This window comes from Nicotiana attenuata, unplaced genomic scaffold, assembly GCF_001879085.1.
Source record: "Nicotiana attenuata strain UT unplaced genomic scaffold, NIATTr2, whole genome shotgun sequence".
In the NCBI taxonomy this organism is placed as follows: Eukaryota; Viridiplantae; Streptophyta; class Magnoliopsida; order Solanales; family Solanaceae; genus Nicotiana; species Nicotiana attenuata.
In genome coordinates this window covers 53,319-68,550 of record NW_017675094.1, presented here as the reverse complement: position 1 = coordinate 68,550, position 15,232 = coordinate 53,319, and the positions used below count along the sequence as shown (strand labels likewise).

The 15,232-nt window shown below is 32.5% G+C and overlaps 2 protein-coding genes across 2 annotated transcripts; both read right to left on the bottom strand.

Annotated features, from left to right (window-relative positions):
* Positions 1–3,161: 3,161 nt before the first annotated feature.
* LOC109219645 (50S ribosomal protein L24, chloroplastic-like) lies at positions 3,162–7,210 on the bottom strand. Its single transcript, XM_019384119.1, has 4 exons — positions 7,032–7,210; positions 4,455–4,493; positions 4,102–4,332; positions 3,162–3,583 (listed from the first exon to the last, which is right to left on the bottom strand). Exons 1-4 carry the CDS (start codon positions 7,131–7,133, stop codon positions 3,377–3,379), a joined length of 579 nt encoding a protein of 192 aa, XP_019239664.1. The 5' UTR covers positions 7,134–7,210; the 3' UTR covers positions 3,162–3,376.
* A 1,800-nt stretch (positions 7,211–9,010) lies between these two features.
* LOC109219646 lies at positions 9,011–12,339 on the bottom strand. Its single transcript, XM_019384120.1, has 2 exons — positions 11,660–12,339; positions 9,011–9,354 (listed from the first exon to the last, which is right to left on the bottom strand). Exons 1-2 carry the CDS (start codon positions 11,995–11,997, stop codon positions 9,297–9,299), a joined length of 396 nt encoding a protein of 131 aa, XP_019239665.1. The 5' UTR covers positions 11,998–12,339; the 3' UTR covers positions 9,011–9,296.
* Between the last annotated feature and the right edge of the window lie 2,893 nt (positions 12,340–15,232).

Sequence of the window (15,232 nt, the reverse complement as noted above, 5' to 3'; positions counted from 1 at the left end):
ATTTACTCCCTCCGTTTCATATTAAATGAGGTACTTTTCTTTTTAGTTTGTTCCAAAACAAATGACATTTCTAAATTTGGAAATAATTCAACTTTAAACTCTTTCATTTTACCCATTTACCCTTAATGAGAAGCTTTTATAGCCACACAAATGTCATGGCCCCACAAACTTTTTACCCCTTAAGCTTTTAAGACCACAAGTTTCAAAAGTCTTCTTCTTTTTTCTTAAACTCCGTGCCGAGTCAAACTACCTCATATAATATGAAACGGAGGGAGTAATTATTTAATTGGACAGAGTATATATCTATGGGTTCCAGGCTCGATATTTGAGGCCCAGTAGCACCAAGCTATCCTGAATTCTTATGTGTGTCAATTTCAATATTTTTAGAATTTTGTTTGTTTTATAAAATAAATAATTAATTTTTAATTGGACAACGTATATATCTATGGGTTCCAGGCTGGATATTTGAGGCCTAGTAGCACCAAGCTATCCTGAATTCTTATGTGTGTCAATTTCAATATTTTTAGAATTTTGTTTGTGTTATAATAATTAATAGTTAATTATTTAATTGGACAGCGTATATATCTATGGGTTCCAGACTCGATATTTGAGGCCCAGTAGCACCAAGCTATCCTGAATTCTTATGTGTGTCAATTTCAATAATTTTAGAATTTTGTTTGTTTTATAAATTAAATAATTAATTTTTAATTGGACAACGCATATATCTATGGGTTCCGGGCTCGATATTTGAGGCCCAGTAGCACCAAGCTATCCTGAATTCTTATGTGTGTCAATTTCAATATTTTTAGAATTTTGTTTGTGTTATAATAATTAATATTTAATTATTTAATTGGACTACGTATATATCTGCGGGTTCCAGGCTCAATATTTGAGGCCCAGTAGCACCAAGCTATCCTGAATTCTTATGTGTGTCAATTCCAATATTTTTAGAATTTTATTTGTGTTATAATAATTAATATTTAATTATTTAATTGGACAGAGTATATATCTATGGGTTCCAGGCTCGATATTTAATTGGACAGCATATATATTAATTTGTTAGTTTTGTATGTGTTTGTTTATAAATTAAATAATTAATTTTTATAAAGTGTAATTGGACAGAGTTTGTAGTTAGTAGATACTTAAACTACAGAGATTCTACCCTAAAAGGCTCTATATTTTACTACGCTAAAGGCTCTATATTTTACTACGCTATAAGGCTCTATATTTTACTACGCTGTAAGGGCACTAGTCTTCAAGCAAATAAACAATCCAAACTAAAATAAAAACAACAAACATATTTTAATAAACATAACATTCACGAAATTACATATAAAATAGTAAAAGAAATTTAACATTTATAAAGAAAAATTATTTCTCAACTTTTAACTTTTTTTTTAAACACTACTAATTTAATCCGAATAAAACTAACATGCTAATTTAATGGCAAACAAAACACAAAACAGCGTAGAAACACATTCAAGACAACTAACGACGTAGAAACATATTCAAGACAACTAATATGCATTATTACACGAGTTTCTACATAAACTAAATCGGAATACCTCGATTTATATTTTTAGAAAAGTCGAAAATTGAAATTTTGAGCCCAAACGAGGAAACCACAACAATAGAAGGCTTGGGTTGTATGCGGGACCTACAATCTTAACTTTTTGTGTGACGGGTGGAGTCCACTCGAATTTTTTTTGAGAAAACGAGGGGGGGGGGGGGGGGAGGGGACCGCTGTTTGTTGGATTAAAAATGGAGCTTGAGGGGTCTGTTCTGTCGTGGGACTTTTATTTTAATAGGTAAAGCCTTGAAATTAAATCTTACCGTCGTCTGAACTTTCCTTTAAAATTGAAATCTGGCGTCGTTCTGAACTTTTTCCAGTAGCAACGAGCTTGCCGAGTAGTTTGGGGGCTTGGGAAGGTTTGAAGAGTACCCATTCCGTTTGCAAAAAGAAAAATAGGTTCCCAGAATTTGCCGGAATGGTTTTGTGGCCATGAAAGCTTGAACGGAAGAAGATGTGAAATTAAAGAAAGAAAGATGAAGGGAGGGAGAAGGGGGTGGGTGGGGTGGCACGTGAAGAAAGAGGAGACAAATAGCCCGTTTGGCCAAGCTACAAAAATTCGCTTTATTTCGAGAAGTGTTTTTTCTCAAAAGTGCTTTTCTCAAAAGTACTTTTGGTGAGAAGCAGTTTTGTTTTGGCTAATTAGTTTGAAAAGCACTTCTGAGCAGCAATTAGTGTTTGGCCAAGCTTTTAAAAATCTGCTTCTAAGTGTATTTTTCTCAAAAGTGCTTCTCAAAAAAGTGCTTTTGGACGAAGCTACTTTTTTCTGCTTCTCCTCAAAAAAGTACTTTTTTTCCTTACCAAAAGCTTGACCAAACACCTCAATTTTTTAAAGCACTTTTGGCCAAAAAAAAAAAACTTGGCCAAACGGGCTAAAAGAGCCTATCTGGAGAGATTTCCTTTTTTCTTTTTTCTTTTTGGTTTTTCTTATTTTAGTGTTTCATCAAAAAACTAAAATCACCAAATGCACGCTCTTTATGAGCGATAGACACACATCTTTACCCATGTAAGCATGGTCAACCGTCAGATATGTTTATTAGTAGGTAGTTGATCAAGTAGAAGCACGGAAAAATCCTAAGTTCATTTACCAGGTTGACAATTAGGTACGAGTATAGGCGGCCTGGAGGCCATTTTGCCTTATATTGTCAATCAAACTTTGCTTTAGTTATGCAGCAATTATATTTTTTTTAGGTGGCCACGCAAACACTATATTATTTTACACGTAGATTTATATTGAGGTTAGTTATGGCAAATACCAACCAAATTACTCTAAATAGGCGTTTGGACATAAAAAGTTTGAGATTTAAAAAAAAAAACTAATTTTGAAGTTAAGTTGAAAAAATATTTGAAAATTGAAATCCTATTTGGACATGCATTTCAATTGAAAAAAATATCAAATATTTCTTTTTTTGTTTGGTTTTCCACCAGGTGTCGGTACCGCATTGGAGCCCGACTATATCTTGATTCGCGCCGAGTATGACCCCGTTCGGAGGATTATGAATGATGTTGAATATTTATTTTTCTTTCCCCCGTAAGCTTTTTTCTCAACAAAAAATGGAATTAATCCAAATCTGTAACATTCATCTTGGTCTTGCATTAAGTTGGAGCCAAATGTACCATCTATTGATAAAAGGAACTTTTACAATAAATACAAATACAAAATTGTTAGTGTACCTTTGACCTTCACCTTCTGTCTTGAACAACCACTTTTTTGTAGGTTAAGGGAGTGGCTACAAATACATACAGATAACACATTAATGGAGAATTGAAGAAAGTACAACAACTAGAATTCACAAGGACAGTCTTCTAAGAAGCAGCAGCCACTGCTTCTGTTGTTTTCTCCTTTTCTTTGACAGCTTTCTTCCAGTTCTCAGCACTATCAATAATTTCCCCGGTTTTTATGAGGTACCTGACCCTTTTTCCATTGTCGAGTGTTTTATGACCCACCCGACTGGCTACCTTCTGCTCTTTCGAGTAAAGCATCACGTTCGAGCTGTGAATAGGAGCTTCAATCTGAAAGAACCACGCTTGAACAGTTACTTTCTCAAGAAGACTGATTCTTTACGTTAGCCATAACAAATGAGAACAACAACAATAACATCTCAGTCCCAAACACGTTGGGACCATAACCAGAGGCGGAGCCAGGATTTTAACTTTATGAGTTCTAAATTTTAGAACGACGACTTCAGGTGCTAATATTCTGTTGAGCCGAGGGTCTCCCCGAAACAGCCTCTCTACCCTTCCGGGGTAGGGGTAAGGTCTGCGTGCATCCTACTCTCCCCAGACCCCACTAGTGGAATTTTACTGGGTATGTTGTTGTTGTTGACTTCAGGTGCTAATAACTGGGTTCTAAAGTTAATATTTGTACATATTTAATGAATTGTTAACACAAAATACTGTTTGAGCAAAAACTACTAGATTCGGCCGAACCCGTACACAGGCTTCTAGCTCCGCCCCCAGCCATTATAAAAGAGAAACTTGAGATTAACTTTTAGGCAACTTGGAAAGAGAGAAGGAAAGAAATCAAAAACCTTGATTATTTGGCCCGGTTCATTCTCATCCCTACTCTTCACATGCTTCGTTTTCAAGTTTATCTCGCTTACGACAACTTTGCTGTTGTGCTTGATAATCTCAGTGATCTCTCCAACCTTACCTTTATCGTGCCCGGATATCACTTTTACTGTATCTCCCAATTTCACATGCATTTTGTGTAGCACCGGAAGGCTGTTTGGCTTACACTTTTTCCGTTCCCATCGCTTAAGCTGCAGAAGAAATGAAAATGAAGATTGTTTTTACACAGTAAAATTCCTTGTTATGGAAAATCTTCTCTTTGGTTATACAGAGTATGGACAGTAAAAAAACCAAATGGATCTAAGATGCCAACCTTGGCTACAATGGAACCTGGACTTTGTGTTGATTTGACCTGCAAAATACCATTTAGAAACTGTCATTAATTAAAAAAAAAAAATTTATCTTGTTGCAGTTTGACGCGTGAAAAAGACAACTCATGTAAAGCAGGATAATAAAAGAGGACCAGTAAATAGTTGCATACGGAGCATCAACCTTACGACAGCATGTCCATACTCTGAAGAGGAAATTCAGATATCGATAATAGGCATTTTATTCATCTTTCGAAATAAGAGTACAATGATTTGAGGGAGGATCGAGGAGTACCTAACTCCCTGATAAGAACTGAGAGATAGCTAAAGTTATCTTCGTCTCTTCGATACAAAAGATGAGTTGAATGACATTGGCACTAGCATACATAGGGCAAAAACCCTGAGATATGAGCTATTCAACTATGCAAAAATTCCTCTCATTATGATGCAATTTCGGAGTATCAATTTTCCCATTGAATATGTTCCCTTCGACTACTCATTCAGATTTATTAAAATAATGATACCAGTTAGTAGTAATGAGTAAAGCAGCCTTATCAGCATTTCTGGTACTGCATGCTCAAGAAGTGCTGTACATCGCCAACTTTAAGGATACCAGTGCTTGTTCTGTTCAAGTATCTACCAGTAACTTTCCGCATTTCAAGAAGCAAACCAGAAAGCTTGAAGAATATTGCATCTTTCAGCAGAAAAAGTAAGTGATTATAGGACAGTGAACACTTGCCTAATAGACCACTAGTTGAAGATGAAAGAGCAGGATTTATAGTAGGAAAATTAGATGTCTTTACATGCTAAACAAAGAATGCAGCTTTTTTGCTTCACCAAGCTATTTGTTCAATTATGTTGAACAACAGATTGATCATAATCGGAACTTGACACATTGAAAGCCTCTAAAATGATCAAGGATTTGGCCACAATTCCTATCTACAGGTAGAAATCAATTTTTCAACAGGCATGTCTTCCTTTATATTAAGCTGATGCGAGTAAGATCGAAACAAAGACAGTTCATTTTAAACTCACAAATAAACGTATCAAACCATATAGAATGAACTACATTAAAAGTAATCCCTGAAACTGACAGTAACCCCAGGGAAGATGTGGTATCACTTGTATCACAGTCGCACCACCCTCAACTAGAACCTTACATCAATTAAGCAATTTAAAATACACCCGGACACACACACTAAGTTCAAATCCATTATCACACAGTAGTATTTATAAGTGCAGTGGTATTTCTCACCTGCTGACTAAGAATCTTGGATCTAAGCCTGCACTAATCTCTTCCATAGCCTAGTTGGTGTTTGGTATGAAAATGTTTTCAAGCATTTCAGTGCCTTAAATCTGATAATGTTTGCCTCAAGGAAAATCTTTTCCACAGATATGAGGAAATGACTTATAAGTTATATTAAAACTCGACGAATAATGCGTCTATCTCTCTACCCTTCTCCACTTAAAACCGACATTTCATTCACTAGTCAGAATCCGAACCCCTGAAGTATGATGCATGTCTATCACACATCACGTTGTACTACCTTGTCACAGAACCAAATCCCTGGGGAATTATTTTCCTTTCACGAAATTTTCAACTTGTAATTAATCTCACATGTTTTAAAAATACCTAGACATTGTTATTAACCTTTAGCACTCATTAATATGACCAAAACAAAATCTTCATACTCTATCCTACACCAAACAAACAAACAACACAACCCCAGTATAATCCCACATAGTGGGGTCTGGGGAGGATAGTGTGTACACAGCCTTACCCCTATCTTGTGGAGATAGAGAGACTGTTTCCAATAGACGCTCGACTCAGAGAAGCATAAGCACCACGTTAAAGAAGAGAAAAACAAGAAGCGCACCAGTGAGAAGCCATGTAAAAGCAGCACAAATAATACTCTATCCTACACCGTGTAAAATAAATATATATGTCACCTACTTTTATACGCAAACTGGAAAAATGATTCAGAAAATGACTTCCCAAGGATAAATATTTTCCATGTAAAACATCTTCCTTCATACCAAATGCACCTCAGTGTTTATAGTTTCTGCCACCATAGGCCTCCTATCATCTACTTCCGCCATCCCAATTTATGTGGCCTTGTTTAACTAGGCACATAACTAAAGAAAGAAAGATACAAGACATATTTTTAAAACTTGTGGTCTAAAATAAGTCATCGATATTTGTTTAGCAATTAATCATCTCATTAAGAATAAAAGAAAAAGTTTAAAATTAAATTACTTTTAGATATAGAAAGGTGTGTTCTTTTTTAGACAAACTAAAACGGGAAGTGTGCCACATAAATTGGTACTTCATTTTTTTTTGGGGGGGGGTTGGGGGGGGGGGGGGGTTACCAATTGCAAGAATATGATGGTCATAAATTATTCTTTACTGGGTCAGTCGGGATAATTCCAGCTAAATAACATGCACCGGGTCTTATGAGAATTAAACAACCATTAACACAAATGTACTCATCATATTACTTGACGAACCTCATGAGAAACAAAATATTAAAGAAATATTTATGTTGAAGAATTTTAAAAGAGTAGTAAGTAAAGAATAGTACCAGAGGAGGGCAGAGAGGAGGAGAAAAAGGTTGGCCCAAGAATGAGTTGGAGGAGATCGAAAGAGATGTAAACGAGCTCTGCAGAGCTGCCATTGTCGCCATTTGCTTCACAGAAGAAAGCTTTCACAATAGACGATGAGGATAGAGTTTGAAGCAGCAGTTTTCTACAGTAATTTCTTTGTCTGGAATCTTCCAATCCAATTTTATTGGACCCTCGACGGCTTGACCCGGCCCAGTTTTAGCTTCCATGTTGCCAAAATAATTCAAGAAATTCTCTCTTCTTTTATTTTATTTTATTTATTTATTTTTTTTTTTTTTTTTTTTTTTTTTTTTTTTTTGCAAACAAAATGGCGGACCGATCAAAACTGATTTCATTCACTAGCCAAAATATATTTCCTATAAAATATTGCAAATTTAAATGCTAATTCATTGGGCCTTTTGATACAATCAAATAGGAAGCCCCAAGGGTGAGATTTGTCGATCTGAAAATTACATTAGTAGGAATATAAGTCGAAACATCTTTTTATAGATTTAAAGATATAAGTCGATTAGATTTAAGAATATACATTTCTCTTTTTTTTCTTATCTTTTTTGGAAGAGAATATTCCATATTACTCCCTTCATATCATTTTATATGAACTAGTCTTATGATATGTGCTTTGCAGGTGTACATTATCTCAATTAGAAAGAATTTTAAAAATACTATACAAATAATATATATAAATATTATATTTGAGTAATAAAGTAAAAGTTAATTTTTTCTAAAATTATTAATCTTCATACAAGTTCTCAATCATCAATCAATATATTCAACTAAAAATTTATTTTAATAGTTAATTCAATCGCTTTAGATTCATAAGTTATCGTGCATCTTTTCAATTTCAGCAGTCACATATAATCCTTCAAAACTTAATAATTTTTTGATTTTTTTTTGAAAAGTTATTCCCTTGTTCATTTTAGTAGACACAAAGTAATTTTTTTCAAGAATAAAATTCAATTTATATTTTTTAATTAATAATAAATATTATATGAATTATTTTCAATAGATCAGAAAAAGAATAAATTATTGTAGCTCATTGTATAATCAAATTACATAAATTATACGAAGGAAAGGAGTTCTGAAAAAGAAAAAGAAGATAAACAATACTAAACCTAAAACTTTTTAACAAAAAAAAAAAAAGCTCGTCAAGGACTCTTAAACAAAAAAATTTTACAACAAAAAGATAATTATATGATTTTCCATATCAAAGTCCTATATATTAGGTTATAAATTAAATGATTGTCCCTAAATATTAGAAAAATAATTAATGGCCATTCCTATATATTAGAAAAATAACTAAAATTACTACTCTGTCCAATATAAAATATACTCTTAAAGGATGAAAAATGCGAACGACATTTCGGGGGCCTTCGTGCTTTTAATATAGTATAGATATAAATAGATATGGATTAGCTTTTGGAACTTAGGTCTTATATAGTATGATACTTTCCAAATACATTAACAAGTAGCATTCGTTGAACTCGTATACAATTGCCCTTCTTCTGTCAATTTTATTTAGTTTATTGTCGAGGTCCTACCTCAACAATTTGGGAATGAAGCGTAATTATTTTTGTTGTATTGTTAAAGTCCCAGTCTAGTCTCTCTCAACATTTTGTTTCTTCTTTGCTACTTAGTTGTATAGTTCTATTATCTGAAATTCTCCGAACAAGTCTGGATTAGTCAAGCCTCAAAGCGAGTTTCGAATACCGAGTGGAAAACAACAAATTAGTCGCCATAGAAAACATGTTAACTTATATTCCATACATCACAAAGTATCTTTTGTGTTTAAGCAAGGTCGCATCGTTTTCCGCTTGATAAGAGAAAGGGAGAAGGAAATGAGGCTTAGCAAGTTTTATAAAGGCCGATCACTATCTCATAGGCATTCTGATGGTAAAAACAAATGACTACACGATTCTATACCAAGTTTTGAGCGATTGCAAAGCCAAGCCGCCGTCTATAGGCGAAGGGACAAATTCCATTATTAAACAAACATTCTCAATAAGTTTATCCATATATACTTAATGTAGTTTTGGAGTGTTTTTTGTTTCTTTTTCGTTTTTACAAATATTACAGTCCTTGTATTAATACAGATAGGGAGAGAGAACATAATGGAAATTGAAGAGAAATGAAAAAAGAAAAAAGAAAAAAAAAACTTTACACGATAGACAGAGTTTAAATTTACAAAACAAAAGAGGGCATGAGGGTAATTTGGATTAGTCCCAATATCAAATCAAGAAAGGAGTGGGAGCAAATGCTGGACCCATTCCAGAAAAGCAAGCTATCCTGTAGAACAGGCAAAAACAACAAGAAAATAAGACAATTAAGGCATAAATCAATGAAAGCAGGAAAAAAAAAGTGACAAGAGAGAGTTGCTCAAGTGGTAAGCACCCTCGACCTTCAATTTAGAGATTGCGGGTTCGAAAAGTAACAAAAAAGGGTTGCTCAAGTGATAAGCACCCTCCACCTTCAATCGTGAGATTGCGGGTTTGAGTCACCCAAGGAGTAAAGTCAAAAATAGGGAGCTCCGGGGCAAGGGTAAAAAAAAAACACGAAGAAGTATGCAGAAATGTGTAGTGTCAACGTTGTAATTTGGTATCCGAAATTCATTGATGTGATTAATTTCCATTCGAACTGAATGAACCCACTTAGGAATAATGTACTCTTTATTATGATACTTCCTGTGTTTTAATTTATGTAGACGTAGTTTGACTTGACACGAAATTTAAGAGGAAACTTTTGAAACTTTTAAACATTTAAATTGATATGAACTTTTAAACATTTGAATAAACATTTTTATTAAAAATTTATACTAACTCAGTAATAATTTACGTAGCTCTTACATATATAAAATTTCTTTAGGAAATTTGTTTATAAAATTTCTTTAGGAAAATTTGTTTGATTAAATCTAACAGGAATAGTATCTAATTTCACAATACTTGGACCTTGTATTTTAAGCGCTGAGACGAAGGGAGTAGTTTTTATGACCAAGCGAACATGTATATTTATCCGCATAAGCAGTAATTAATAAAAAAATTTAAAAGAAAAAACATGCATAAAAGGAAAAAGAAAAGAAATTCTGAATCCGAATTTTCAAAGAGGAAGCAAGATTTAGCCAAATGGAAACGAATTAGTTAAAAAAAAAAAAAGCGGGATCTTATTATGTGTATATATATTTTGTTTTTCAATATGATATTTAGTTGAATTCACATAGCCAAATAGAGGGGGATCCATTTTAAGCTTTATAGCTTTAACTATTGAGGTTCTTAGTATTGAATTTATTATATTTTTTAAATTATAGATTTATATCTACATATTTGTTGCAATATTTGTGGACTTTTACACAAATCTTTTCTTCGCATAAAAAATACTGGAACGAGATGAACTTGATGTAGTAACGCTACATTCGTCGATGTTTTTGATCTGTTATGCACACACTGGCAGATCCACAGTATTGACTACGGGCAGTCGGCACATTGCCCAGATCCTGTATATATATAATAAGATGTTTCTAAAATCTCTATAAATATTTTACTGTGAATTCTAGGGGTGTACTTGGACCGGGTTGGTTCGGTTTTTATCAAAACCAAACCAAACTAATTATATCGGTTTGGATTGGTTCGGTTTTGTCGGATTTTTCGGCTTTTTCGGGTTTATTGTTACTAAATATTATTTCAATCTTACTTTGTTAAATTTTTTATAAGTAAATATATGTTTAGTAAAAATATAAAAAATTGACAAATATATTATCTAAAATATTCTTATGAGAGAATTTTCTTAGTAACACATAATAGTGTATTTTTTTAATCGTATGACAATAATGTTTCGTTGATGTACACTTTCAAGGTTAACCGAATTTAGTAATTAAACACAAAAATCAATATGATACCTAAATAATAATAATAATCACTTTACATTCGAAAAAGATATAACAGTTTAGTAGATCTTAATATATATGATACGAATATGGAAGAACAAAGAGATTGACGCATTTCAATAACAGTGGACGAGAAAATGATCATACAACCCATTATTTAAGGTTAATAAATATGGAGCACTTCATATACTATTAAATATTATATCCCGCAAGATAATCCCAAATATTTCTAGACATTTTTTAAAGAAAATTCTATATAAAATCTTAAAAGTATATATAAAAATTATATATTTATATGTCGGTTTGGTTCGGATGTTTTTACTCAATACCAAACCAAATCTAGTCGGGTTTTTAACCGGTTTGGTTTGACTTTTCGGTTTGGTGCGATTTTCCGGTACGATTTGTATACCCCTAGTGAATTCAATTACTATTGTAGGAACCCATAAACTTTAAATCATTAATGTGCCTCGGGGGAAGCTAGCCTTTTTTATACTCGGCCGAATCAATAACTTTTGCTTAGACTTTATATTTGTATTAAAAAATTTATTAAATATATATAAATACTTGATTGCGAACTAAGACGAGCTATGAATTCTGTGACGAATTCAGAACCCAGATGTGTGCCTCTATATGCACACTTTAGCTTCATCTTGCAAGATCAAAAGCTTTTCCTACATTACTAAACTCAATACATAAAATGAAACGAGGAAGTACCTGACTTTATCACGATGATGATGACGAGAAGCAGTTGCGTTCTTCTTCAGATTCCTGTTGGAATTAACAGCCATTCTTGTAGGCAAAGCATCATGATCTTCTGATATAGACGAAAGAGACGGTTTCCAATCAGGAAATGAACCAGCAGATCTCGCTCTCACTCTTCTCCCTCTCTTCCTCCTTTTATACATAACAATTTTATTACTATTATTATTGTTATCATCAGACGACGTTTCAGCAGCTGCAGGTACAAGAGGTCCCATCTCCTCTGCTTCAACCTGTCGCACACGAGATGAATTACAGCCACAGCACGCCACCAATTCAACAAAAAACTTCATATTTACCGGGTATGTAATGTATATATAGTCGCGTTAGATTGCACGAAAGGTGTTTGATAAAATGTCTATGATAGAATTGGTTTGATCTCTCTCTACATATATATATATATAACTATCGCGTTAAGAAAAATAAAGACTGTACGAAAGATGTTTGATAAAATGTGTGATAGAAGTGGTTTGTTTTTCTCTAGATATATAACTAATGTTAGGATAGGAGAGTCGCGTTTACTATAATAAAGATTGTATGAAAGGTGTTTGATAAAATGTGTATGATAGAAGTTTTTTTTTTCTATCTACACATCTCTGTTTTTCTCCGACTCTCTACAGCTCTCTCTCTCTCTCTCTCTGCCTATGCTGGATTTTGTAGCTCTTTACTGTAGATTGGGGTAAGAGGTTTTGCGAGCAGTACGGACAGTGGAAACATTATTGCCCTTTGTTTTTTTCGAGTTTGACGTTTTATCCATTCCCAAAAAGATATCCACCTATGGTGTAAATTTGTCTACAATCACATTGGTAAATACTTATCCATACTTATATGATAAATTGAGGTGAGAATGTATATTAATTAACTACGGTTTAGTGATAACTATATATAGGGGTCGAAGTCAGTCCTCAGTTAAGAGTCCGGTCGAATTAGGGGTGTGCATTCGAATCGGTTTATCGATAAATCGAATTGATTATTTGTTATCAGTTTATCGATTTATCGATTTCGATTTCGAAATTTTCCTTATTGAGTTATCGATTTCGATTTCGTCCTCTTCGGTTATCGGTTTATTGATAAACCGATAAGATATACTAAAAAGACAAAAATTTTTTATACCCTTATTCTATAATACTCTTTTCTTTACTTTAAGTCCCTAACCCTATTATTTTCTCTACCACATTTAAGGAATGATCATATTTAAAGCTCAAGGGAATGAAGTTCAAATTAGCAGTCATGATGTATATTTTTTTTTATATCGTTGGAGTGTTGGTGGCATACATTTGATCCCTTACTTTAATTTCGTTGCATGTGCTAGTTGACACAATTTTTATATTATAAACGGTGTTCGTCTTATTTTAGCTTCGTTTTATCCATATTAGTTTGACGTGTTTATAGCGATATAATTTCCGTGGAATCCCGCAAATTTTCTTATTGGTGTAATCGATAACCGAATCGATAAGCCCCAAAAATCAATAAATCGAAATCGAAAAAATCGAAACCTTATTGAAACGATAACGATAAGCATATGTACAAATCGATAATCGATAAGTAATTATCGATAAGGGTCAAAATCGAATCGATAAATCGAATGCACACCCCTAGGTCGAATGCAGTAGTGTTCGTTTAAATTTTGTATTTATCTTAAGAAATTCACTAAATTATATATAAGTTATTAATTTAGAACCCAATAACTTAAAAAATCTAGAACCTCACATCCATAAGCTTCAAATTTCGCCTTCGCCTCTAACGAATTTGGAACCAAAGTAACGCTCAATTCGCCTTGAGCGAACAAGAAAACAAGAGTACCTACAACGCATGCCCCTATGCGCTATAGGCCTTTGGGTAAGGCTTCATTTTTGATCGAATTCCGTCTAGTAAGCCTCGAGATCTTACAGATGCTGTTGAGAATCGTCATTAACCAATCATGACTACTATAGCACATAAGGGGCATGAGCGATATGTCACACCTCTAATTATGTATGTGAAGATATGTATCACATATTTATTAAGTTGGTCTAAATACTGGGTAGGAGTAAGTTTTTAAGGTAGAGAAACTTAAGAAAACAAATGAAGGTTAGTAACCAATAATTAGAGTTTGTCAAATTATACTGATACTGAAATTTTAGCTTTTCTATTAAAATAATTCAAATTTCAGTGAGTATGTCAATAGATAGAAATCAATCTTTTATTTTATCCATCGATCTTAGTATATTGTTAATACGTTTCCAAATTTCAAAAGCATGACTCACTCTTAGGAAAGAGAATGTAAAATAATAATGTTAAATTTAAAATGTCACACGCAAAGACATGCTAATTTTTTTAACATTACAAATAATAGTATTATAACGTTTCTCCAATTATATATCAACTTGCCGGCTAACTGGAAAAAGAATTAATTAATTGAATAAAGGGGCAAGATTCTAATTTGTGTGAGTTAGTGGATGTCCAATATTATCGCCAACCAATACGAAATAAACATGTCTAAATCTTTTCATCTCCATAAATGGTTTATGCTTGGATTTTCAAAGACGTTTTAACCACCTATACAATATAAGTACATTAACAAACATCATTGGCACTTTGTCAAAGTAAACAAGTCAAAGTAATATCAGAATTTGCACATATTCATATTCAGATGTCTCAATATCAAGATGTGTATTAAGATTAATACATCTGAATCTGAATATATTAAGATGTGTATTAAGATCTGAATACTAAATAATTAAGACTGTTTGATTTTTAACATCTGAATGTATAAAAGTTATCTTTATTTGAAAATTAATAAACATAAAATTCAAATGAAATACTAACTAATCTAATATTCTATCAATAAAATATATAGTTTTTTAAAATATGATAGTTGTTGGTGGTGATGGCTAACAGGTGAATGCTGACTAGAGACGGTGGTTGGTGGTAGTTTTGGTTGATGGTGGTGGTTCATGCTAGTAGCTAGTAGTGATTGGTAGTGGTAGCGATTATTCTTTTTGTAGCGATTAAGTCAATGCTGAACTAAATTAATTATTATTCTTTTTGTAAAACTTAAAAAAAATATTTTACAAAATATTTTCGTTTTTAAACTAATGCACCAGTAGTCCACTAATTTAGTAAAGTCGTCTTCTTCTTCTTTTTTCAGTTTTTACAACAAAAAAAAATTATTTTTTCAGTTTTTTTAAAGCATTTTGTTTGTAAAAACTGAATTTTTTTTGTAAAAACAGAAAAAAAATGTTTTTAAATATATTTGTTTTTTCAAAAACTGAAAAAATATTTTCAACAAATATTTCGTTTTTGAAAAAAAATTCCAGTTTTTTAAAAACAAAATATTTTTCTTTAAAAAACTGAAAACGAAATGCTTTAATAAAGCTGAAAAAATGAAAAAAAAAATTCAAAAACGAGAATATTTTTTTCAGTTTTTAAATAACGAAAATATTTATTAAAAATATTTTTTTTTTGTGTTTTTACAATTTTTTTTCTGTTTTTTACAAAAAAATGCTTTTAAAAAATTGAAAAATGATTTTTTTTTTTTTTTTTTGT

What these genes read in the sequence shown, in the direction of transcription:
- LOC109219645 (XM_019384119.1), bottom strand. Translation starts at nt 7,133, where the DNA reads ATGGCGACAATGGCAGCTCTGCAGAGCTCGTTTACATCTCTTTCGATC. An exon ending in CTCCTCTCTGCCCTCCTCTG is followed by an intron (nt 4,494 to 7,031) that starts GTACTATTCTTT and finishes GGTATTTTGCAG; the next exon opens with GTCAAATCAACACAAAGTCC. An exon ending in CAGGTTCCATTGTAGCCAAG is followed by an intron (nt 4,333 to 4,454) that starts GTTGGCATCTTA and finishes TTTCTTCTGCAG; the next exon opens with CTTAAGCGATGGGAACGGAA.
- LOC109219646 (XM_019384120.1), bottom strand. Translation starts at nt 11,997, where the DNA reads ATGAAGTTTTTTGTTGAATTGGTGGCGTGCTGTGGCTGTAATTCATCT. An exon ending in CATCATCGTGATAAAGTCAG is followed by an intron (nt 9,355 to 11,659) that starts GTACTTCCTCGT and finishes CCTGTTCTACAG; the next exon opens with GATAGCTTGCTTTTCTGGAA.